The sequence below is a fragment of the Triplophysa dalaica genome, chromosome 11 (assembly GCF_015846415.1).
Source record: "Triplophysa dalaica isolate WHDGS20190420 chromosome 11, ASM1584641v1, whole genome shotgun sequence".
In the NCBI taxonomy this organism is placed as follows: domain Eukaryota; kingdom Metazoa; phylum Chordata; class Actinopteri; order Cypriniformes; family Nemacheilidae; genus Triplophysa; species Triplophysa dalaica.
The window spans coordinates 545,220-572,498 of NC_079552.1; the positions used below are offsets into that span (position 1 = coordinate 545,220).

General features: G+C 37.7%; 1 protein-coding gene across 4 annotated transcripts; it reads right to left on the reverse strand.

Annotated features, from left to right (window-relative positions):
- Positions 1–346: 346 nt before the first annotated feature.
- LOC130431545 (gamma-aminobutyric acid receptor subunit pi) lies at positions 347–27,279 on the reverse strand. 4 transcript variants are annotated; one of them, XM_056760653.1, is made up of 11 exons: positions 27,118–27,279; positions 19,812–19,907; positions 19,308–19,384; positions 10,544–10,656; positions 9,283–9,350; positions 8,812–9,029; positions 7,438–7,520; positions 5,252–5,389; positions 5,011–5,163; positions 2,901–3,094; positions 347–2,818 (listed from the first exon to the last, which is right to left on the reverse strand). In XM_056760653.1, exons 3-11 carry the CDS (start codon positions 19,349–19,351, stop codon positions 2,474–2,476), a joined length of 1,356 nt encoding a protein of 451 aa, XP_056616631.1. In that variant the 5' UTR covers positions 19,352–19,384; positions 19,812–19,907; positions 27,118–27,279; the 3' UTR covers positions 347–2,473. The 4 variants fall into 4 exon arrangements, with proteins under 4 accessions (XP_056616631.1, XP_056616629.1, XP_056616630.1 ...); XM_056760651.1 differs by having other exon boundaries at positions 19,308–19,388; XM_056760652.1 differs by lacking the exon at positions 19,812–19,907 and having other exon boundaries at positions 19,308–19,388.

Below are 27,279 nucleotides of genomic sequence, written 5' to 3' on the forward strand. Positions count from 1 at the left end.
CCTGTAAGAGTTTATTTAATGAGAAAACACATTCTGTGCCCACTGGTGGTTGATTTCTAAAACAAGGTTTAATTTCTCCACAAAACACTCTGGGTTTGAAAGATCACACTGTTGTGAGGTTTTGTTACTGTGCTAGAGTGTTGTGATGATCTTTAACAGTGCACTGGTGTTCAGTTCTGCAACTTCTCTCCCTTCTTAAACACAAAACACTTTCTCCAGGAAGAACAATATTCTCAAGCTTCTTATTTATTTATTAGTGTCATTAATATCAGAATCATTCATTTAACATCAAGTAAGCATGCAGAGTATTTCAGTAAAACACGGTTACTAAAACCTCTTATTGGGATTCAAGAATAATTTGACAGCTTAGTAGTTATAAGAATATAAAACATAAGAGTGCAGATAGAGCAAAATGCAAGAATGAGCTTTAGAAAAAAATACAAATATTACACTGCTTTAAAGTAGATGAAGATCCTACAAGACAAGAAAAGTTCAAAAACCACAGAACAATATGAACTGGTCATGCAACACAATACAGTACACAACTGCACAAATAACATTTACATTCAGGTGTTTAGCAGATGCTTTGATCAAAGCCACTTACAGAGAAGATAAAGGAAACAATACAGTGAAGCCATTTGTCAAAAGGAGGCGATGTAAAAAAATATGGCATCCTCAGAACCTTTTGCCCAATTTCTTAAAAGTATAATATTTTGTCTGCAAAAATACGGAACAGGTAAAAAAGGGTTTACACAAGCTACAGTTTACTGGACATGATGATTCTAGGATGAGCTTGATATGATCCTGACATTCTGATGTGTGTGTCATCAGTTGTGCTTCTGAATGTTTACTGATGGACAAACGTGGGTTATTTGAGTTTACATCTTGACACTTTAGTTCAATATATTGTGTGTTTGTGTTTTCTGAATGAGAATACGATCAAACCTTTGTGAAGTGATGCTGTTTGTGTGGTGTTTGTACAAGTTGGTTTGTTGTTCTGAGAATTTGTTTTTAGTTGTCAGAAAATGGTGAATTGTGTGTTAGCAATCGAGAAAAACTGTAATCCTCAACCTACCAAATTGAAATAACGTTATCTTGTATAACACAATGTTAATTTACAGTATAATATTATAAATACAACTGGTTTAAAGTGCTGAAGAGACATGCATAAAATCAAGCACTTTGTAGTATGTACTCCAGACAGAAGGCATCAGACATATATTGAAGAATCTGACTGCATATGTTCAAAATATCTGAGTGAAAGCCTCAAAGTATGAAGAATTACTGAAGCCGGTTTTAACTCCAACACAGCCCTGAGAAGAATCTATCATTGAAAGAAATGCACTTCAGATGAGACTCATGTTCCTCCTGAAGGGGGCACTATTGTGTCCTGTTTCTCTTAGAATAAAACTGTGTAAATACTCTCTGAACCAGACGATTAAGGCCACAGTACAGCGCATTCAAACATGAATCCATATGACAAGAGCTATAATGTGCATCAGGTGTTATAGATGTGATGTGCGGCAGATGAACACCTTCAGCGCTCAGCTCATTTTACACAAACCTCCTGTAAGAGCTGCTGGATTTATTGAAGCCATAATCAGAGAGCGATGTGATGGCTTGAGTGTGTCTTCAGCACTGCAGCTGTGCAGTCATACTAATTACTTAATATATCCTACATGCACCTTGATTAGTTCAGTGAATCAAGGATGGACATAAAACAGCTTATTTCATTAATTGAAATAAATAATTAATTGCTACATAAATTATTCTTATTACTGACCAAAGTATACAAATGTGAGAAGGATAAAAATAAGTTTTAAAGTTAGACTTATAATTTTGCTGTTGTTTCTACTATTGAATATATTACACAGTATTTAGCTTAATTACTTTAGAAGTAGCTTTAAATTACAGACACAATAAGACACTTTTCAAGTGAAAAGTAATTAAATTACAGTAACTACTAGTTACACCATCACTGAGTACTGTACACAGATCCATCCGTCTGATCGTGATCAGCTGCTTTTACTGCATCAGATCCACACGCTTCAGCCTGAATGACCTCAGATAGATGGACATCAGTGATTAACACACACACACACACATCTTCAGTTCTCTGATCCTCCTGATGGCACCGTTACAACACAGATTCAATGATGAAACAGCAGCAGCATCTCAGTGTGTGTAATGTGAACGTATGACCTGAAAGTCTTTCAAAGATTTGATCTGTGTGAAGAGATGACAAATAAAAATAAAGCAAACTACACGTTCACCTTAAAAACCTGTGTGCATATTCTCCGGCTCACGTGACACAAACAGGTTTAAATAATGAAAGTGAATCGAGTTTCAGACATACATGCTAGTGTTGAGACTCAAACCTGTATGTCCCTTCCTAAACACGTCTCACTTTCACACTTCAGCTCGCCAAAACCATCATTCACACATCTTGTCTTGACCAGAGTCGAGCAGCGGGTTAGAAGTACAGGTAGTATGTCCAGTAGAGCACATTCACCATGATGAAGGACAGCGGGAAGGATAACCGTGAGTAGTTGTCTATATAATGCGGATTCTTCACATGACAGCAGTTGGTTGACCTCACAATCTTGCGCAGCAGTGAAATGTTTTTGGAGCAGCAGTTTAAGGGCTCTGACGGGACCTCCGGGGGCGTGGCTTCACTGGCAGACGGACCGGGATCTCCTCCATCGCCTGTGCTCACATCTGTGGCGTCTTTGCATCTCTTGAGCCGTGAGGAATTGCTGGCGATGGTGGTGAGCATTCCGTTCATCTCCTCCTCACAGTCGTGCATGTGGTGACCGTACTGCCAGACAAACACACACAAACTCATCACCATCAATGACGTTCTGTACATTTAGGAAGTAGAGTGTGAAGTGTGCTGTTACCATGAGGGCACCGTTACAGTCGGGGTGGTGCAGCGTGCAGAAGTGAGCGACTGCATACTCTATAAGTGCTCCAAAGATGAAGCTGAAGCAGATGCCCAGATACACGTCTATAGCCTTGATGAAGCAGTTAGCGTTGGGCAGAGATGTCCTGGCACCCATCATCAGTGTGGTCATCGTCAGGACAGTGGTCACTCCTGAAACACACACACGCAAACGTCACTGTTATGTGCGATTAATCTTGATTAATCCGCTTCATTTTTTGAATTGATTGTCAGCACTAAAAATATCACAATCAAACATTTCGCCTTTTCTCAGAGTTTATTCAACTTCATGAAGTTTAAGCTCAACGTCCTAGATTTTCATGTAAAAGATATTTAGGTTTAGTTCTGACCAAGGGTGATACTTTGGTTTGAGAAGTGAGGGGACACAAAATGGGGGAAATGTGTTTGATTTGAATCCTATCACAAATTCAACATTTTGATTCAACATTTTTGATTTTGAAAATTCAACAGTTTTTAATTGTTTAAATTGATTAAACCATGAAACCAAAAGGTGTTTCTATTGTGTAGCAAAAGTTGATGTTCATGAAGAGGAAAATGGGAGTATTGATGGAGAAACGGAGGAAAATATGGCTTGTAAACCTGAATCTGCGGTCAGAAGGAGACGAGCCGGATGACTTTATTAAAATGCTTAACATACCTAAACAACGACCAGGGAAGCCCACGTTTCTGTCAAGCCTTGTCATAAACACTAACTGTTGTGCAGGGCAGTGTTGGCTTGCTCACCGGGAGACTGCATTTCTTTATTAATTAGATATTATTTATTAGAATGATCTTGCTCGTTCTATAAACACCATGCAGTGTGCTGTGTTTTACCTTTTCTGTTTTTCCTGTTTGCCCCTTTAAAGCTGCTTTGGAACAATGCACATTGTGAAAAGCGTTATATAAATAAACTTGAATTGAATTGAAAAGAACCAGCCCTTATCAAACGAAAAAAATAATAAATGACGTGTTTCTTCCCTATATACGTCCATTATAAGGAAACAGCTTACCCAATCGAAACATATCGAACACGTAAAAATAAAATTCTATAAAATTCAATCAAAACCACGTGATGGAAAACAATCTTTCAGTGATGTATTTTTAGAGTGTGTATGCGATACGCAGGCAGACTCCTCAGTCCTTGTACTTCTCTGTGGCGATGACGGGGTGTGGTTAAAAAAAATCATTACAAACAAATTGAAAGAGAGGGAGACACAAAGGGGATTTTGAAATGTGAGAGGGACATGCATCCCTGTACCCAGTGGAAATAATGCCCCTGGTTCTGACTTCTATTTCTATTCTACTCTTTCTATCCTTAAAGGCGGAGTGTCCGTTTCCGTTTATGCTTGTTTAGACAAAATCAGGCAGAGTACCAAAACAACCTTGTAGCCAATCAGCAGTAGGGTGCACAGTGCACAGGATGGACATTAGTCGAGCCGAGAGCTTGAGAAAGCAAAAGATTGGGGTAGGGGTGTGTCTGTTTTGTTGAATTGAACATCAACAACGGCTATGAGAAAGCGAACATCCCGCCTTTAAAGCGCCACGAAACCTAAGAGCTAATTTTGCCTTCCGGGTTTAAAATCCTCATCTAGCCAATGTCAATACATGTGATGTGGTGATGTACTATAGTACATCAATGACGCGTCGGTGTCTTATTATTATTCATGAGAGTTTTCTTGACCAATGAGAAGACATTTCTCCTAATTATTCATGACAGCGCCTTGTGATTGAAGCGCCCTTCTCCCATGCCGGAACCTTCGGCGGTTTTTAACGTCTCTTCTTCTCACAGCGTTCACGCCCATTTTAATTGCTTTTTTCAAAATGACAGTGAGGTAGAATGATGATGAAAGGGGAGGTTTTGTGATGCTTTAAAAAAAAAAACTTTAGCTCTGTATACTGCTATATGAGACCTATGCTTATGTTGTGCCTATGGCTTCTATTGTTCACCTCATTTGTAAATGGCTTTGGATAAAAGCGTCTGCTAAATGACTAAATGTAAATGTAACTTCACTGTAACATTCTAGTTCAACACGAGTAGTTTAATCCAAGCGCTGAAAGAAACATCGTACCGATGCAGATGCGTGCGGGGACAGATGATTGGCTGATCCAGAAAGAGACCCATGACAAAACCACCAACAGGCTGGAGGGCACGTAAGTTTCCAGAATGAAGTACAAGATGCTTCTCTTCAGCTCAAAATGAAACGCCAGTTTCGGATAGTTTCCTGCACGGACAGAACATCATTCAGGCAAATAGGAGTCCTAAAGACATTGAGCTGATAGAGAGGACACAGATGAAGTGAGTGAGTTTACCCGTCTCATACACAGCCTCAGACGCAGACGTGTAGTGATCTTCAACAGTATACTGGGCCAGCTGAAGGGTGTCCAGACCGCTCACAGAATCATTCCCACGTGCCCAGTAAAACATCACATCGTTGACATTATAACCCCCTGAAATCAAACACAAACACATCTGACACGTGTGACAACAATGACTCATTACGTTTTTCTCTCATAAATAATTCAAATAATACTTTGAACATCATTATGACGCTTTCGGTTTTGAAGAGACCAGCCTGAAAACCTGTGTTTGTGACGAATGATGTTCTGGTGTGTAATATCATAATGTGTCCTCTCGGTGGCGCTGTATCACAATGAATGCTGATTTCTTACAGCAGGAAAATCTGGTTCTTGTGTTGGGTTGATCTGATGCTCATTGAAGCTTGTGTTCACAGATTTCTCATTTTAAAGGGACAGTTCAGCCAAAAAAGTCGGGCCCGATGGGCTGAAATACAGGGCTCTATTGCTCGCTGCGAGATGATAATGACGTCTCGCTGAAACGCTGCAATTCAAAGGGACTAAAATATTCTCATTTGAAACAAAGACGTCTTTGAACATCTCCTTAAAAACCGAACAAGCACAGCGACATTGAATCTTTCATCACACGCGGTCTCCGATTCTGTCATCGTCAAATCAATATTTTAACTCTTCAAACGTCTTCCACCTCAGCGTGTGTTGAATCTCAGAGGAATGCTGTACATTTCCAAAAAATAAAATGAGCTGGAAGACTGCGTAAGAAATGTGTCCCGGTCATATTCAGCTCCGAAGGGAGTAAGCAAATAAGCAGTGATGGTACAGAAAATGAAAACTGTTTCAGGATTATTTACCCATCAAAAACCCTACCCAAGAGTCTCTATGGCTCTTTTCCATTTCGTGAATAGCTTTTTTGGTTGACGATGGATGTTACAAAAAAACAGTAAAACCAAATGCAGCATGTTATTGAGAAACAAGGCAAACAATTCTGAATAAGACAACACTGGGCCATCAATCTGGTCATCATCTGTACAGTTTTGCATTAGGTGTCTTCTGGGAGGAACCGTACGGGTTCGTGGTCTATATTTTATATGGTCAGCCGGGTCCGGGTCAGGTCCAAAATGTATTACTGCAGGATCCGGATTTGATTAACATTGTGTGTAATACCAGAGATCCATGCGTGATGTGTGGAAAATGGGCTATTCCACTTTTTCCTCATGTTTATATTAATATGAATGAACCCTATGGTTTAATTTTGGTCAGACTCGGCTCAGAGATGATAGCAAACAAGTACTGCTAGTGTCAGCACTCATGGATGGCAATAAACCAGCGATCATTATTGTTGTTCAACAGGGCAAACAGTCAGAGCTTTATTTGAGTGGCCTTGAGAGAGAAAAACGAGGCTAACGTGCAGTCGCTGTCATTCGTCATCGTGACAGCTCGTAGACTTTTAAAGCTGGAATAATGAATGGAATTAAACATGTGCGTTCAATTGGCGAGAGAGGTGTAACATGAATGAAAGAAATGAGGATTCCATCACAGTCAGGGAGGAAGAAGGCCACTTACAGGTAAGACCAAAGGTTTCATTTTCGTATTTTGTTTACGGACAGAATTTGCTGTGGAATATGTGCAGAGTCGCAATTATTAGACGAGTCAGGATCAGACCTGTGTAGCACATTTACGGGTCTCTTCGGGTTCGGGTCCAGATTTTTGCACCGTGAAAACCTCTATTTTGCATATGTACAGAATACATATGTATGTAGTATGTGTATGTAGTTTTTTTGTCGTGCCAATAAATCACACTTAACATGAAAATGAGAAAGAGGATGAGACAGAGAGAAAAAGAAAGAGAGTGACACAATAATAATCACTCTCATATAAGCAGCGAGGAGAAGATCTGCTGCTAAAACTTCACACAGCGAAAAGAACCAGAAGATGAGAGAAAGACGGACAGGAAGATGAAGAGAGACATAGATTCTGAACACAAAACAACATCACTCAAATCTACACCGTATGAAACTATATTAGATGTTTGTGTTGATTGAAAATAAACGCTCATGTGTTCTGTACATGTGAGATGTTGTGTCACGTGATGTTTGTGGATGTATGCAGTTATTTAAGTACAGATGTCACACAGCAGAGGTCAGGAATAACACTGAAGCTGATGGAAAGAGAGAAAGTCTCACAGCTCTCCAGTTGTAAGGTGCAGGTCTGTTTGTCCATGGGATATTTGGTCAGGTCCATGTTACAGGCCACTGTTGTCGTGATCCTATAGTAAACAACACACACAGATGCACAGATCACATGCTGTACATTCTTATCATAATCTCAGATATCTTTTGTCAAAAACAAAAGTTTAATTAGATCTTTAGCTTATAATAAGGGATGGTTACCGAGAACCGGTACATAATTGGGTTGATACCAGAGTATGGATAAGCTTCATGACAAACGATAGTGTTATTGATACTTGTGTTGTTTTATCTCGGTGTAATCGGGTGTTAAATGGTGAATAAAAGTCTGCTGCTGCCGGTCATTTTTCATCCCTGAATGATGTCTGAATGGCCAAAGTTTGCTCTGATATCTACAGCCATTGTTATATGGCATTTTCTGTTTGCTCAGAACCATTTATAAACTGCAGTTCTAAAGCTCAGATGTAATAAAGAAACTTTAAATGTTTAACATCTTTCACATAATTTGTTTTGCATCAAATTATAGAACGTAGTATCAATAACAGTATTGATAAGTACCGGTATTCAGAAGCAGTATCCATAACGATGCCCATCCCTACATACCTAAAACAGAGATGGGAAAAGTATACACAACTGAACTCATTAGCCTTTACCTAAAATGTTGTGCATGTCTCCCTAATTAACACACCAAGGCTGATGAGTTGAGTCAGGTGTGTCATATTAGAAGCAGCTGGACGGTTGTCCAAAGATTTTTTTTTTTTTGAAAAAGTGATATACTGTATTTGTAGTGAAGTACAGTAAAAAGTGTCCAGAAAAAAATGATACTTAAGTATAGTACAGATACTCAAATAGTATACTTAAGTACAGTACAAGGAAATGTACTTTGTTACTTCCCGATGAAATTCGTTGACAACTATTTTCATTATCGATTATTCTCGATTTCATCGATAAATTGTTGCAGCACAACGGAAATGATTCAGATGGATTATCGCTTTAGAAGACATACTGAGAGTTAAATGTGTGTCTTTCACGGCAGTTTCTGGCAGCGGAGCATCTGTTCTACATCTCCTTCTGAAGAGACAAACCTCAGATGGTTTCAGTCTGATCTGAACAGCCTGTGGCACATTTCAACACTGATTCTTTAATAAATCTTTGAATAGCTTTGACTCCCTGTGCTTTTATCAAGTGTTGAACATGAAACTCCTCTGAGCAGATTCTCACCACACGTTTCTCTCCAAAGCCTGTCCGCGTACGGACCAATCAAACTCATTAATTGTCTGAACACACACAAGGCCTGTATGATCACTAAACGGCCGTTCAATATTTCTCATTGTGACACATACAGAAAGGCAAACCGGCCAGACGACTCACCGAAGGGCATAAAGAACAGTTCCGTTGGGAAAGATCCGGATCAGTCGGTTTTCCACAGTGATGTCATGGAGGAAGGATTTCTTTGAGTCCACTATGAAGGTGTCTGGTACCCACAGCAGCTCCACCAGTCGACCGTCCAGACTTAAACTCTTGTTACCCTCAAACACCAGCCTCTCATCCGTCCAGCGCTGTCGCAGGAAGATCGTGGCCGTGTAGTCCTGCACACAGACAACACATTGACACAATTTCTGAAACTTTTCTGAGGAACACGTGTGTCGCAGGGCTCTCCTTTAATGCTAGTCGATATTTTTTCGACGGTCTGAAGTCTGATCACTAAAGGTGATACAAGCAGCATCATTCACACCTGCAGAATTTAAACACTTGTAATCAGGGAATACGTGATGGTAACAATCCTGTCAAATATCACATCACTCTGACAATAAATCCTTTTTAGCTGTTTTTGTTACTCACCATGTTGATCTCTGATATTGTGTCAATGCTGGCAATGTCCAGACTCATGCCCACCGTTACCGGACCATCTGAAGACAGAAAACAGTGAAAATGTAACTAAATATGAAGAGTTTGGTTCCAAAAAAATTAACTAAACTAACACAATAAAACATAACGAAAACATGATTTTTCTCTCATTATGGAACCAAACTCTTCATATAGTCTTCATTTCCACTACACATCATTACTGAGAAGTGCTGTTCAGAACCTACGTTAGCAAAACTTCCAAAGGCACTTAAACCGCCAGCTTTCTTCCAATGAAAGAAGACTTTAATTTAGTCTGCCGTTTGACCAACTACAATGTCAATATAGCTTGATCTACACTAAACACAGTGATGATGAATTAGAGAGAAACGATTGGTGCTTTGGTACCCAGTTTTTAGTCAAGAAAACAAAAAAGAGCTGTGAATGAGAGGAACCATGTTTGGGAAACGCTCTTCTCCAGCAGCTCAGATCACATGAGAACAGGATTTGAGTGTTTTTGCTCATTGGCATCGCTGTGTTTATATGAAACTGCTCGACACGGAGCACAGGCGGAGGTTCCTGCATATTGCATAATATGTAAATGTCCATGAAGAACGTCTGCGCTTCAGAGTAACACAGCAGCACGCTGGAACTCTCTCATGATCCTCCTGGGTGAAAATATAGGATTCAGGCAAAAATGAATGTAAACGGACAAATAAAACCAACAGATGTGTCAAAACATGAGAACTGACGCAGTGATGTAAGCAGTTGTTTGAATATGATGATTGGTCAAAATAAATGAATTGTGGAAACGTTCATGAAACAGTACTATGAACTATGCTGTTAACATAGTAAAAAGTAAATTTTTTGGTGGTAAGGTTGACATTTTCACGGAATTGCCCTGTTGCTTTCTGATAACTTAATCACATTTAGAGAAACAATATCAAGCACAAACATGAGACATGAACTTCAAAACACCGCTCAAAACTCACTTTTTTCTTTATTGTTAAACTATGTTTTTTTTTACTTGCTGTCTGTTTTCTGTTCTATTTGTACTACTGTTTGCCTTATTTGTAAAGCTTCCTTGAGCCCTGGAAAGGCGCTATATAACTAAAATATATTATTGTTATTATTATGAAGCCTTCAATGAACTGTAAGACGTGTCATGTGCAGGTGTGGTCATGGACTCTCTCATACTAAACACTCATCATGTTTCTACAGTGTATGGATGGTCTGGCGTTTATTGATGTTTTCTTACTGTCAAAGAACGGCCTGAGGTATTTGTTGTATCCTTTTATGAGTTTCTGGATGGTGGGAGGAAGAATCTCTCCGTCTTTCACTTCAGCGCTCAGCAGAGAGTTCTCCAGAATCCTGTGGAGAGAAGGGAAACATGACGAAAGAGAACACGCCTCTTCTGCACATGTATTCACCAGGAGCTTCTCATTATTCGCTGATGAACTTCTTTCAGCCGTACTGATAACAGAAGAGTTTTCAGATCCCTCCTCATCATCTTCAAACCAGAGAAGAGAGAGAGAAGCTCTTATAATAATTGGATTACTTTGATCCGTCAGTGTGAAGAACGTATCATCACAGTTTGAGTTTTATCGCTGTTATTCTTTTGCTCGGAACAGCACATTTTCATCCCCCTCATCAGTAGGTCTGAATCCATGATGTCTAGAGAGTTACACTTTTACTCAAAGTGGCTTTATGATGCAATGCAACACAACACTGTATGCGTGTTTGCTTGATGAAGACATTATGGGGTGATTATATACAGTATATAAGGTTTAAGGGAAGGTGATACAACATTTGATTAGCTCAATTTTAACGCATTATGCTCATGGAATGCCCATGTGTGTGTGTGTCAGTGGTGAATTGTGTTTTACCATATGAACGTGTGTGTGTGTGCGTGTCAATGTGTGTTATCTCTCCCACTCTCTATCTGAATGTGATTTCCAGGGGTGGGTGAAAAAAATTATTCACATTTGAATCGCGATTCAGTCCTCTAGCGATCCTCACAGATTTAAAAACATAGATTTTGTAGTTAATATAATAATTGTTGATGTTATCAGAAACAAAAAGGCAGATTTTTTTGTGAGAGCGGTGTGGCACCATACAGTTGAGAGATCGCACAGCTTCATGGCGGGGGTTAAAGAAAAACTCCAGGGCTCCAGACTGCGACTGAATGGTCGCATACAAGTACTTGCACATGTGTGACCTGCAAATTTGTAATTTCTCCTAGTTTTGATTTCATGAGGAAAGACGAGAAGAAACGCCATCCTGCCATCAGTGCAGGCTGTGTGTGATAGTCAACTGCGCGTCAGTGTGTGGGTCACTCACATGTCACTGATGTTTCCCACGGACGCGCTCAATCCAGATCCTCATTCACAACTTTACACACACACAACGTGAGCGCATTACTACGAGTTGCTTTAACTAATTTCTTGAGCCTGCGGACGAACGATTTGATATAGGAGACGTTTAAAACGAAACATACCGCTTCAGAGTTCAGGACATGTCATTTATCTGTGGATTACATCGCTTACATCGAGAGACATCGCTAAATCATTTCAAATCTGTTCACAGCATGGCGACTGTTTTATTTTTTTGGAGAAGTTTTATTTGACGTTACGTGTTTTAAACATGAGGAAAAGTGTCCTTAATACACATTAAATCATTGAACATAACACAAAGCCTTCATTTTTCTTTAATGTGTAACGCTGTAAACAATTAAATGACATACTTTTGGAGAAGCACAATTTCTGTTGGTTCAAATGACTTCAGAATACAGTCTCTATTTAGCACCAATCAATAATGAAGCTGTAGGCATTGCCTCTTTTTAAATAAGCAGAACCAAATCTGTTGTCATTAACTTATTTTTCAGTATCAGTAATAGTTATTTTGGGGAAAATGTGAATAAATGCATTGCTGACTGATTTAAGGTGTTCCTCTACATTTTTTGCTTAAGTTTCTACAAATTCAGGGGCTACAGTGCTCCTAGTTACAGTCCCATTTTTAGTGAGGGCATGTTTTTGGAAATACTTCATATTTTATCAATGGTAAGAAGGAGCTTGACAAGACATATGCAATATATAAGGTTTGATGAGGGAAGATGAAGTAATTTGAGAACACTTAACGTAAAGACTCACATCGAACGCCATCATTTCAGCAAAATGGAATAAAATCTAAACATATATCACATCGAATTTTGAGGAAGAATCGTAATAAAAAAACGTGAATCGATTTTTTATTGAATTGTGACCCCAAGAATCGATACAAATCAAATCATGAGATAAAAAAGATTCCAACCCCTATTAAACTATGCTTACTATAGTCAAAAATATTGTTAATTTTCATAAGGGCTTTTATTGAGATATAAGCAGATGACACAAAGAAGACATGTGCATGGTTATCAGCGGATGCCACTCAATCCTCATGAAATCGAGGTGGCTGCGATAATGCAAGTTAACGATTATTTTATTGATGAGTAGTTTGTCGGTGAAGCACAGCTCTGGGATCACTAGGAAATGCTGCTGGATCTAAAAGCAGTGCGAGTTTGAATCGCTTATAACGTGCATTTAAAATAGCAACACCCGTCAAACATAATCATTATAAATATACTTTATTATCATGAAAATACCTGCGGAGGCTTGAGGATCAGTGATCAAAACAAGAACTACATGTTGTGGTCTTCTTCTGCAGTGCGTATTTGAAGTTTGTGAACGAGAGCGCCCTCTGGCTTTCAGATGTATTTTACCGTACTTCACTCACAAGTTGTGCATAAATCACGTGATATATTTTTTCGGTTAATCTTGCAGATGTCTAATGCAACGCCGGTAGTTTTCAGAAAATATACACACAGGAATTGATAAAATGAATTCAAATTTTAATCTCAAGTAACTGATTCCGATTCCTTTTGTTTCCGATCCGACTCCTAGCCTTTCCATTCCGATTCCAAATTGGACTTGATTTTCGATCGCCAGCACTAATCGCCATTGATAAAACATTACACACATGTCATGGGCTCAATCCCCAGAAAAAACATAAGGGTATGGATAGCTTGAATGCATCATAAGTCGCTTTGAATATGAAGTGCTCAACCTGACCTGTGTTCACATATTAAGTCACACATGTGAAGCTCTTCATCGTCACACATTTAACACAGCAAACTGTGACATTGCATGACAAGCATAAACAAACAGCCTTTAAAGCCACACTTTTAAACTTTTCTTCTATTAAAGTCTTCAGTAGAATTCTTCCAGTTAAAAGCTGTTCTACCACTGAAATCATTTTAGAGACATTATTTTAAGGTCGAAAAAACTACAAAGTGTTTCTTTAATACCAAATGTTTCCTCTCTACAGCAGAATCTCTACCACATTTCTGTAATCACACCACATTTATATCATCATCATGCATTCTGGCTTTATTTCCATCAGAAGTGCACCAGACTACAGTGGTGGTGAATACACAACAGTCAGCTATGAAATTCAACTTGAATTGTTGGGAACAAACACAAACAGAGATAAGAACACATGTCCTAAATGCATGTAGAGAGCTGGAATGGATTATGGCACGGATGTGAATTCTGGTGCTTGCGGGCTGTAGACACATGATATTATTTGGTACATTACAGCCATCAGTTTCGGCTGTTTTGTCGCTTGAAAACTTTGAGATAAGGAAGGAATTACTGTCCGCTCAGAGCACCTTAACGTGTTCGACGGTGTCTCTTCTGAAAGCCTCTGTAATGTATTTAACAGCGTGATCCGTTTAATTCACATTTCTCAGTTTGTGCTGGATGTCAGAGGCCTGTAAATTGATATGCTCAAACAGATAAATCAGAATATTACTTTGTATTGTGTCAATTTTGTTGTTGTTTGGAAATGCCTCACATCAGTTCTTGCTGCTGAATATGAAACTATAATAAATAGAAACAAAAACATATAACTTAAAATGATAATATATAATAATTTACGTCTCCATTCACAAACAGGCTATTTAAAAAAATAACAACATATTGAAGTTAACAAGTGTGAAACTGAATGTTTGGGCATGAAGTCTACCTGATGAGGGTCAAAACATGTCACCGGTAATAACACACAGACGGTCATGATGGCTCCTCACGACTGACAGCTTAAGTCTAACATCCGTTTCTTATCGTCTCAACATTCACAGAGCAAACTATATATGATGGGAATATTCCAACAAGAGCTCAACACAATTTAATTTGACATACACAAAATTAAAAAAATAACTAATACCAAAACTCTCCTATACTGTAAATCTCAAAGATAAATCAACATAAACACAAATAATAATACGTCTTTCTTTTTTTGCTGAAAAACACTTCAAATGACAGTTAATCTGGAAAATTAGTCTCGCAGTCAGATGTAAAGCATGCTGGGACCTACAGATCAACAGCCATTATGTAGTCTCAACACAAAATAAAAAAGTACCAATTTAATTTTAAAACAATTTTACCAATTGACCAATTTAAATGGGTTTAACATAATAAAATTGAGTTAATAATTTGTTCAATTAAAATGACTCACCAAAATTAGTAGATTTAATTCCCAAGATGTTTATGTTATTTTAAAGGTTTTTTGATAGAAAAAAGGGACATTGTTCTATTCAGGTATGTTATTTTAATAATTTATTTTCATAAAATCTATTTAGGCACATAATATTTTTTTAAAAGATCCAGATACATCGGATTTATTCTGTATTTTGTCTCAAAAAGCAGCAGCATCCAGTCATTGGGCTTTTGTGGAATCACTGTACCCATTAACATATACATCATCATCATTTTCCACCATCATATTTGAATTAAGAATAAAGACCCGTCCACATACAGATAGGACAATAATGAAAACTAGAGGTTTAAAAGCATTTTTAAACATGAAACATTTAAGAGAATAGTTAATAGCACAAAGAAATAAGCAACAGGATTATTTCAGGTGATGACCAATTAAACATTTACAATCAAAATGTATTACAATTTTAAGAACTCACACATTTAAAATGTTGAACTGCAGTTTTTACGATCTTAAAATAACCATGTTATAATCCATAGGTGTGGACGTTAAAAATTATATATTTACAGTTTTGCTTTGCTATAGAATATTTAACTGAAATTCTTTTCACCTCCGCCTGCAGAAGTGTGAAACTATAAAATCTCTTGTGCCTTGTTTAAGGAAAACAATAACTGAAATAAATGTGTTTTTGTACTAGCGTGACACACTGACAGCTCATTTAAGAGGGGAAATGGAAGAGAGCGTGCAGAGGGGGTCAAGCGTATATTAATTCAGCAATAACTGCCTCCTTCACGTCAGTAAAACGCTCCTGAGAGAAATCATCACTACATCTAACAGAGTAAATATCAGCCCGGCGCTCTTCACACATTCACACACAGAGGATTTAAAGTCACAGTATTTGTCTTTATTGTCTTTACAGTTTACTCAGCACATATGAGGAAGAAATGTTGAATCTGAAAGGATGAAAAATGAATTTTGTGGTCACATATAAAACAGAAGGTGAGCGTCCACGATGGTATATACTGGACAACAGCAGAGACCGGTAAAGATATTTGAGATTTCATTTGTATGACTGTCGGTGGGAGCTGGTGCATTATCATTATAACAAATCATCATCATCAATTCAGAAGAAATGTGTTTTATTACTGTATGTGAATCATTCAAAATGCTGTATCAAAAGATCACAGAACATTTTTTGTCATATACTGTTACTCTGATGTACAGTAAAGTGATTCTGATTGTGATAAAAGGTTTTGGTCATACTGCATTGACCAACATTACTGGACACAATGTCAACACTTAGCATCCTGTTATATACAAAGCTAATGAGCACCTTGAGTAGGGTTGGTAACGAAACCCGATACCAATATGGCTCCGGTACCTCTGTATCTTTATATGTTATATGTTAAATGGATCGGAACGTGCATGACCCGTGGATTCATCATAGTGAAAGAGCACTCCATCTCCCTCCATCAATCTCGGCGAGTTCAGCATTCATCACCTGGCGCAGTCTTTAACTTCAACCGCTGCATAAGGCCAGTTTTAAAGTGAAACTAAATGTATCTATAATTCAAGCGATCACAATAAAACTGTTGTGCGCGTTTAAAATCAATGAAGCGCGTGCTGTGGAGCTCGTTCTCAACACTGTAACGCATTTAACATGAAAGACAATCGAGACGCAGCAGTGAAAGTGCTCAAACCTTTTAACATCTGTCAGTGCGAGCTCTTGACATACAGTCTGTCAAGCTTTTTACTCTGTCTGCATGTTTAGGCATATCATTGTACTTATTAATTATACATACTGTCTGTTTTTAAAATAAATGGACTTAATCTGCTGATATATTCAAGGCATTTTCTGCCCATATTTAATACAACTATAGCGAGGATTTAGTTGTAGCTGGAGGGTAAACAAAGTAAACCGAAAACACTGTAACATCTTTCTAGCAATGTTAGTGTACATGATCATTCCACATTCACTTTCGTTGTGAATTTTTATTACTTAAAAAATATTTTAAATTAAACATTTTGTTCTTTAATGTAATCACTGGTGTTTTGTGGCTCATTTTTAAAAGTATCGATTTAGGCACCGTTTAAGTATCGGACCATGTTCTCTCACTGATTCCTGCAAGGAGAGCCTTTGTGCTGTTCAAATCTCTGTGTTTGTTTTGGTTTACAACAACTCACATTAACAAAATCATCTGCAAATTTATTTTAAATAATTTTAAAAACATCAGGCACCAACTCTCTCAATCAGCTGCACTGCTTTTTGTACATACTTTAATTCACCCTCATTTGTCATATTGTATAACAACCTGGTGATAGGCAGGTGTGACCACACTTAAGCCGGTGTACTCTCATTTTACAAACAAATTATGAAAGTGCTAGATTATCATTATTGTATCATTTTGAAAAAGTTAAATTTTGATCATTTTGATCATTTTGTATTTTACAGTGATGTATGCTTGATTTTAAAATATTATCCATAATCTTGCTCCCCCTTCTCTTAGGAGATGCCTGAACCATAACAGCATTACTAGTAGGACAAGAGCATCTGCTAGGGGAGATTAAGTAATGTAGTATAGAAAAACCGCCTTTGGACAAACAGCGTTTTCGGTTAGAGTAGTGAGGTTATGGAATTTCTAACTTACAAACATTCGAAGCATTGATAGATACACAGTTTTTTTTAATTAATCTTAAAATCTGGGTACTATCAGAACAAAATTGCAACCGTTAATGACTGTGTTGTAAGTCCCATGTATTTTTATATACTGTTTTTATTCATTTTACATTTCTGGATATATCTATTGTGATGATATATTAGTGGTGTGTATGTAATATTGCCCAGGGCCAGCAGATGTAAAATAGCTATTATCTAACTCTGGTGCAATTACTTTTAATTGTGCATTGCCCTGTAAAAATAAACAATGAAGTAAGTACGAGTGTCCACAGCAGCACACAATACCATTTATATAAGAAATCACAGAAGAAATAATCGTTCAATTAAATAAATGAGAAATAACTTTATTTTGCTTACATTAGTAGAGTGCAGGAGATCATCCTTAAAACGGTTGCTATGGCAACTACGTTTGCTTTAAAAGTTTCCAAAAATAACCTAAAATGGCTGCTCACAGATTCAAAGGGTGAACCCTGAATCAGTTGAGATCAGAATTCATAGGATGCAAATGCAGGAGTTCACCAAGGCTATGGGTGAGTAAGGTGAGGTGGCAGAAAGTTTTATGTCATAAACTTCAGCAAATTCTGTGTCTATTAATGATTAACTCTTGTGCATCAATTTAAAAAACTCACTCTTAGGCTGAAAATGGACAAAACGGTCCAAACACGGCCATAGAAATATTATATATCATTATTTTTTCACACTTTCAATGACTTTTTTTCACTGTAATCAGTTCTTATCATAACTACCAAACGTTCATCCCTTTTTAGAATTTTAACCCTTTAGATAACAGTGTGTTAACATGGTGACCCTATTGTTTTTCATGAAAAAAATGAATAATTCTAAATAGTTTCTATATACCACATGAGAAAAAGATTTGTTTGATCATTACAGTCATGGATATGCTAATAATAAGCAACAACGTGAATTTTGTTTCATTATTATTTTTTGAGCAGTGTCAGACTTAGGTTCAAAATGGACAAAAATGTCCATGTCCAAAAAAAAGGCATGGGTTTGAAACAATATTAGGGTAAATAAATGACATATGTTTTATTTCTGGGTGAACTATTCCTTTAATGCACTCAGTTGCTTGGCAACCGTAAGCGACCCACAGAGAGTCTAATGAACTATAAAACTTTTTTAATTTACTCTCTGATTCCCATTATCAATAAATGTAAGTATTTATTAAACATTGTTGTGTGTGTTTTAATACAGCAGGGTTGCAGTGATTTTGCAATGGTCATCACATTTTGTTGTGCAGGCTCTTTTAACCAGCGTTTAACTCTACTTTATGATATTATGTGTACAAAGCCCTGCAGGGATCCAGGTATAAAGAGTCAAAATCTGCTGTGTACGACTCGGCTCAGTACAGCTCGCTTCTGCTCAGTTTGCTTTTCCATTTGCAGTTTAGTACCGCTTCAAAATGGGTGGGACCATAAATGATCATTGCCATATCATGTCACACAGCATAAAATGAACTGCCAATATTACATATTAGACTGCGTATTCTTGTGTTCGAATTCAATAATGCTGGTAGTGACGATTCTCTGACCAATTAGTGATCTGTGTGTTAACACGTCACCTTTTGCTATCATTACAGAGCGCTTGAAACCTCAACAGAATTGGTACTGAAAAAAAGTATCAGGTACTGATGTAAACCCTCCAACAAGTAAGCTGTACCCATCAGTACCGTGCTGTGCCATGCAGTGGAAAAGTTCAATTTTTAATTCCATGTTGATTATTTTGCGTTGCATTCAGGCAGATTCAGAAAAATCAATCACAATCAAATGAGTTTGATTCATTAGAATCCTCTTACCTGCTGATGAAGAGAAGGACAAATAAAGAGCTGAAGACGGTCATGTTGAGAGGATGAGAGCGTCGGTCTGGTGTGGTCTATCTGAGGAAGAACACAAGCAGGTCAATGAAATGATCTCATTCCACATGCACAGGGTCAACAGACAGTATGAGCTCATCTGCAAAATCACAGAATTTTCAGTCACCATTAAAAGTATATTTAATGCTAATCATTCTGCACTGGTTTCACAAAAAAAAATGCATTGAGTTGGGACTTGGGATGCAGTAAAAAATTGCATTACATTGTGAATGTGAAACGACATCTTTCATGTGCTAAATTTAATCACATATGGCCATCTCCTTTAGGCATGTTTATTAAGTAAAATCCACACTCATCGTCACAGAACACGTTTCAAACACAAGTCTCCAGCAAACATCATCCAACTGTAATAACTCTTCCACTAACACAGCGACGGCACACACCTGCAGTTTAAACTAAAGTCATGAAATAAATCATATTTCTCACTCTTAAAGTCTCTCTCCTTCTCCTTTTTCAGTTTACTGCGAGGATTGAAGCAAGCAGAAAACCTTCCAGATGGCATCCAGTCTGACTGTTTGTTAACTAGAAAAAGCAAAAAGCCCGGTCACGACATGCAGAGTGCAGTAATTCACAACATACAAAAAAAGATGAAAGGAATTGGTAACGACAATAATAGATCTGCAAAGAAATATACAACAACACAACAAAGAAGAACAAAACACTGTCAATGGGCATGTTCATTTAGGTTTCTGGATTCACAAAAGTGCTCAAGTTAACATCAAGAAGTCTACTGCTCTCCAAGAATAGTGGTAATTCACAAATGTGCGTTCAACATTAGAGAAAGGACTTCAGTATCATTAAACACACATGTAAAGCATAGAAAGTTAAATCTGGATCATAACCCCTGAAGGGTATAAACTAGGGATGCACCGAAAGGAAAATTCTTGGCCGAAACCCAAAACTGAAAAAGAGGAAACCAAGGCCGAAAACCGAAACACCGAAAGAAATTTGGCCAATTATTAGTAACCTTGCATTTATGGCTATGACTGTGTACTAACTTTACTAAAATCAAGGCATTGCAATTGCATAATTAAAGTTTAAAAGAATAAATCAATTACAAATTATGCAAATATTTATTTAGCACATATCAACAATGCACAGTATAAAATAAAATTCAACTAAGATGTTTAACTTGACCCCACTCATGTGTATATTAAATAATAACGTACAGGGTACTGGCCTGCTGAAAAGTTGTACAATTAAATGTTCTCTCATGAAAACAAAGTGCATTTAAAAAAAAAAAATCTCTGTAGGACTACTACAAGAAAGTGCATTCAGAACAAGTGCAACTGCTTAAAGATACAACAATATTTTCTCTGTAGGCCTTCAACATAATAGTGTATCAAAACAAAGACTCCCATAGCCCATATGTTAACTGTAGAACTTTAACAACAACAAATGCACCAAGAATTGCAGATGTCTAAAGTTGATAATAAGTAGCATAAGAATAGAATAACCTACTTATTCTGTTGTCTGAAGCGCTATGATGTTCAGGAACGGAATTTGGAGAAAAACGTGTTTAAATTTAAGTTATGAAAATAAAAGCCCAACAGTCCAGTATCACAAGTAAAAATCTCTTTACAGTGGTAATAGACTTACTCTAATAAGAATTTAGTAAAAAAAAAACATTTCCTAGTGTTGAAGTCTATAAAAATACTGTACAAAACCGTTGGAATAAAACGAAAGTAAGGAAAATGGTGCAGCGCACATTTAAAGAACGAGAGCTCTGTCATTATCACTACACAAGGAAAGTGACAAACATTACGGACATCAACTAATAAGCAGTGAAGCAAGTTTTACGCTGTTTATCATGTGAATAGTGTCTGGACTTTTGATCATCTCTTGTATATTTTGCGATCGCGGTCCGGCTCGTGTGTGCAGTGGAGCGGGCATAACTCCTGGTGCTGTATATGGGGGGCTCTGTCACCTCGCGAAAACATTGTATAAAAAACTTTGCATGCCATAGTTTACACAGGACTGGCGGAAAATGTGCATTAATACTTATTCATTCTTCATGTTATGTGGTTTACTTTGATAGGTGAACTGTCTTTCCCGCGTCCCATCGCGACACCCGACGGGTTTTCCCAAATCGCATCACATGTCTAGTCAGTACAAATGACAACGACACGTAGGTCGCTTCACGAGCATATCCCGCTGAAGGGAAACGGGTGTTTACAAATTGCCCTCATTGTAATCTGCCAGAATGACGGGCGCCCATCAGATTTTTCCGTCACTGGTAAAAAAAATCTGTCATTGACGAAGAATCTTTCGAATTACGCGACCTCTGGTTCACACATGTAAATAATATTGTTCGCACTCTAGAGCCCTGAGGGTGCATGCAGTTTAGGAGACGCTTTAGTGCTGCGATTAAAGGAATAACGTCCGCTACAGATGCATCAAAGGAGCGGTATCTGTTTGTCTCATCACAAAATTTCGGCCGTATTGTTTCGGTGATAAAAGTCTTTTCGGTGGCCGAATATTCGGTGCAAACCTAGTATAAAGTGCTGTAATGAACATCTTGGAAGTCACAGGCTGTCATGTTCAGTATTAATCTGACTGCTTTGGGTCAAATCAAATATCGTCTCATACTACAGGAATGATTAATCACTGCAACATGATCTCTGTTTAAAACTCATTACCTGCCAATATAAAGAGCATCTGTATCATCTGGATCTCAGCTCTAAAAATGAAAATGAGATGTTAAATGACGCTGAACATAAGAACACAATTGTTGGCATAGTTTGCGTATCATTTGCTCTAATTATTTGAAGAATGGAAGATTAGAGGCAGGGAGAGGGGTATGATTCATGATTCTGATTCTTTAAAGAGTAACACCACTTCTGTCTAGAGACACAACATGGAAAAAGACAAAAAAACACTGTGATGCCAGATGAAGAACTGCAAATAACAATTCTAGGGATTCAGTCTTTTTCAGCTTGAATTAGACCAATAAACCACATACACACACACACAAAGTTCTGTTCTAAAACCTAGTGCGCTGCTAACCATTTTTAATCATTATACGACAGCTCGAGGGCTGTTCTTTCTAGCCGACAAACGGAAACTGTGAGACTGTTTATCCTTAATGAAGATCTTCATAAAATCCCACGTAACAAAAGCTACAAATACTCTAAAACCTCAATCCCAAACTCTCCATTGATCTGCACACAATCTCAAACATAACAAAACACAATCACAGTTCCAGCTTTATTTCCCGTCAGTTTAGTGCTTGAATGCCAAAAAGATGGCTCAAGGAGGAGGTGGTTAAGCTAGTTTATAAACCTGCCGGAGAAACTAGCATCCTATGGACCAATCAGCACTGCTAAACTCTTTGACAGGAAGGAAACAACACACACAAGCATCCAATGACACATGATGCAGGATAAAATTATCACAGGTCACAGTGGTATCTTCACTCATCGAGTCAAAAGTTCAATGTTAAGAAATCCTGTCATGTCGCTGCCCTAAGTGCCCTTAAGTGACAGTCACACAGATTCACATCTGGGCTGATGTGTTTTGTAGCAGATTACGGCTGATTCCTCATAGAATTAGACTGGAGAATGGCTTTTGAGTTCAACATGAAAAGGGCAAAAGGAAGAAAAAGTGTCAGATTTTGTATCATGTGAGAATGCATTACATAACACACTGTCTTGTCCTTTTCATCACACTTTGTGTTTTCTATATGTCCTATCCACAACTATTACATGTTTACACGTGAACTCGCAAAGATTAACCACAAACATATTTCTCCATGAACTCTGACTAACAAGTTGTCAGGTTTTGTACATTTTGTGGTACAATGAAACAAATAGATTTAACAATATACACTGAGCTGACATCATATCACTGTATTCTTTAAAGCTGTAATTTTGGCCTCTACAGTATATCACCATCTCTACAAGAGCTGTACTGTGAATAAACGAGCACACACATCCAGAAAAATACTGCACCAACTTCAATTCCCATGATGCACCTGGGCCAGAGAGCACATTAGTTTTCATCGGACAGTGTGTATGAGGCACCTGCTGCTCTGTGGCACTTCTATAATGTCTTCCCATCTGTCTACATCTGTCTACAGCAGCACGCAAACAACACGGTTAACCTGACCACCATAAATATGTCCAGCAGAAATCCTACATACTGCATGTCCCACAGGAAAGGAAAAAGCTATTGTTACAGATATCTCAAGCCAAAAGCCAAGATAGCATATAAAAAAAAGAGTTCATATGAACATTGTATTAAATGAAACAGCAACGAAACATTTGTCAAAAAAAGAAACTACATTAGATCTATTGAGCCAGGAGCAACATTTAATTGACTAAACAATCTACAAAAATGTGAAGCAATGACATAAAAATGCCACATTGTATAAGAGTTCCCTAATCAATCCAACCATCCGTCGATATCATTTAGTTACAATCAAAGACCGTCAGGCTCACACTCAACAAATCAGCAGATGAATTAAACATTTTACATGTCACTTGGGTTTGTGTTCTTGACTGATTGAATCTGAAGGAACCAAAGGTCATCAGGAGGAAAGACTATACAGTAGAACACACACAATGAAAGACAAGTAGCAACAATAAAGGAGCAGATCAAGGGGTGACAGAGTCACATACGTACAGCAACACATCAACCCTCCCACTGCGCAGACTGGCCAAAACATGATTGATGGTCAATCAAGCCAGTAGACAGATGGAGAGAGACAGCTTTAGGAAAGCCATTATAGCCCTTTCCTGAGCCGGGCATGAGAGCGCTCATTAGGGATGCTCCGGTCCATCGGCCACAGATCCGAATCGGCCGATAATCACATTTAATTGACTCGATCGGTTCTCACTAACTTGTCCAATCTCACAAACTATCTTAATTTCCGATCTCACGCAAGGACATACGTTTGTCATGTCTTGAGAATGAGTGAGCAGAGAGCCTGTGCACTTTCGCTCTCCAAACAGGGTTTGAGTTCATTCTGTGTTGAGCAGGCCGATTGGAATATGCTTTCAAAACAAAACGCTCTCGCTGAAAGGTGGGAAATATCATATGCTGATCAATCTGTGCAGCGCCAAAAGAAGTCGAACATGCCAGTCTCTAACTCTCTCTCTCACACATAATAATCAAAAGCAACAGACACAATGACAAAAGGTCGGAAGACCAAATATATGTTGCACATGGCACATTCTGAGAATATTTTTACCTGAATTGAGTGTGAGTTGTGTTTAAAAAACAGGTTACCCTTTCTTCTCTGATGCACACATAATGCAGGAGACATAAACCACACTTTTAATAAACAAAAATCAATCCTATCCAATGGAAAATCCAAGTGGTTTCCGTGTTAACTTCTTTTGCAATGTCTGTCATAAACACACAGACACAACTTTTAGTAAACATCTGCTAATGTTTGATTCATGACATAAAGACTCATTTAAACTGATTAATTTAAATGAACGGTTAAAAGAACTGATATGTCAAACCATGAACTCCGAAGACTCACTATCCGAATCCATCAAATCTGTCACTCAAAACACCTCAGAACGTTTGAGTGCTTAGACAGATTTAGTCTAAATAATCCACAGTATTTACAGTTTAATTATATGACAATGTGTAGTAAATGGCCTAGAAAATCATTAGACAGAAAAGAGGTGAAACCAGTAACCAGCACAAGTTACTGTTAGTAATTTAATTTAAGTACATGCTCAAAATAAGAACTGTAATATTTAAGAAGGGATGGTTTTAAAAGGGGAAGTATACTTTTAATTGCCCTTATATGATTTTATCAAAATATTTATCAAATAACTTATTTTGCAAACAGTGACCAGAAAGCTTATATCGGTTATATAAAGCTTAAAGCATCGAAATCGGGATCGGTATCTGCCGATTACGATGACAGAAAAACTGTACTAGGTATCGGCTGCAAAAATCCTGATCGGAGCATCCCTAGCGCTCATGTTTGTGTCCTTAAACAGATGAGAAGACACTATCACAATCATTTAAGGCTTAACCTCTCAACTCTCAGATGTTATGGGTTAAGCTTTGCATTCCTAATAAAGAAACATTATCACATCTTTTCCATCTCTCCATTTGTTTCGTCATAAATATAACTGCTTACAAAATCACATGAAATCTCAACTTGCCAAATGATTTTTTCATGTCGGTCATGTTTGTACCACATTCTACACTGCAGCAGATCTCAACCTTTTAGACTTTAACTGACCACTCTTGTCCACATCACCGTCACAATTTCTACCAAATAGAATATTCCAGAGCTTGATATGACAAAAAATGTGTATAGTTGTCAGGGCTGTGTATTGGCAAGGGCCTGGCAATATGATACATATCACCATAGATGAGTCACGATACAGTATATTGCAATATATTTCGATACGATACATTTTGCAATACTTTTTTAATAAAAAATGTAAAAAGAAAATAGAGCTGAAAATACAACGTGATGCGGACCACCTGAGGCTTTTTAGCATCCCACCAATAAAATCCACCACATACCAGTATAGACGCTATTATAGTTTCCATATAAACCAATACAATTCCCATCATACCCATTAAATCTATTACATTTTCTATTGTGCTTTGGTTAGAGCTCTATTGTTTTTTCAGGAGGGTTGTTTTGGCTGCTCTTAAGCTTGAGCATTAATGTCAGTTTGGGCATACTCTAGATTTCATTTTAGGAGAAGGAATATTTAATAACTCAGAGTTATTAGTTAGTTATTAGCACATGGATAACGCTTGAACGCTGATGTGAAATGAAGTTCTAAAGCTGAACCTCCACATGACGACAGTCTTTCAGGAGGTGATGAGGAGGAAATGTGACACTCTGAAAATCCCATTTCTGGAATGTTGATGATAAGAAGAGGGAACATCCTCCACAACCCTCCTAAAAATAAATGATGTATGTTAATCCTGTTCATTCTCACTCCTACATGGCTCTGTAATGTCATGCTTGATTCAGAGGTGCTGTCAGCTGGATTCAGTGCATGTGATCAATACAGCGCTTATATGTTACATGTCACATAACAGCTCTGGAAATATAAGATACACACATTATATTTCATTTGCTCACTTATGGGTTTACGCATACAAATGAGAAGAAAATGACACTGAATATTTTCTCAACATGCAAATATTATATCTTTAAGCCATTCTAATAACTGCAACTGTATATGGTGCCTTTATATGAAATATCTCATAAGATCGAATACAAAAGTGTAAAATAGGAAAGATGCAAATAAAATATTTATGGATGAGCACGAAAAAATAACTTATCAACTATTCAACTGCATAATAAATCAAGTGTCATCGAATGAGACGATAATAAAATTCACATTTCACAGACACATAACTCCAGCCAACTTATTAATGGGTTTCATTCTGCTAATGTCCATCCAACAAATGAGACATACGAATTATACAATATTATACAACTGCTTGTTTATACATTACACAATACAACAATGACATGTGTATACATTGTGCTCTGCAAGAATACACTAAACCTGGTTCAGTCTTAAATGGAAAAGGTTAAATTGTGAAATTCATATGCGAACAACAACATCGAATGGGACTTGAAAAGACGAACCAAAGCAGTTTAAAAGAGCACCGTACAACAATCTAAGTCATTATTACATTAACACAATTAAATGAACGAATTCATCGTTTTAAATGTCCAAGTAACTGAATTCCTGGAACCGTTTCCAGTCAGAAATCCAGTCAGATCTCTTACCTGTGACGCCGCGCGGATGAGCGCATTTCTCACGAATATCACAAAATATTGTCGAACAGCGTCCAGAGACACATTGAACTTCTCGTGGCATCTACACTCAATTCGTTTAAAGAGATTTTTTACTCCGATTCGCGCACAGTCACAAGACGCGTGAAGTGCGCG

Bases quoted from the DNA above. Each gene is read 5' to 3' on its own strand.
- LOC130431545 (XM_056760652.1), bottom strand. From the start codon at position 19,351: ATGACCGTCTTCAGCTCTTTATTTGTCCTTCTCTTCATCAGCAG. The intron at 9,351-10,543 runs GTAAGAAAACAT...TTCTGTCTTCAG, and splicing joins CCTCAGGCCGTTCTTTGACA to ATGGTCCGGTAACGGTGGGC. The intron at 3,095-5,010 runs GTACGATGTTTC...TGTGTGTTTCAG, and splicing joins CCCCGCACGCATCTGCATCG to GAGTGACCACTGTCCTGACG.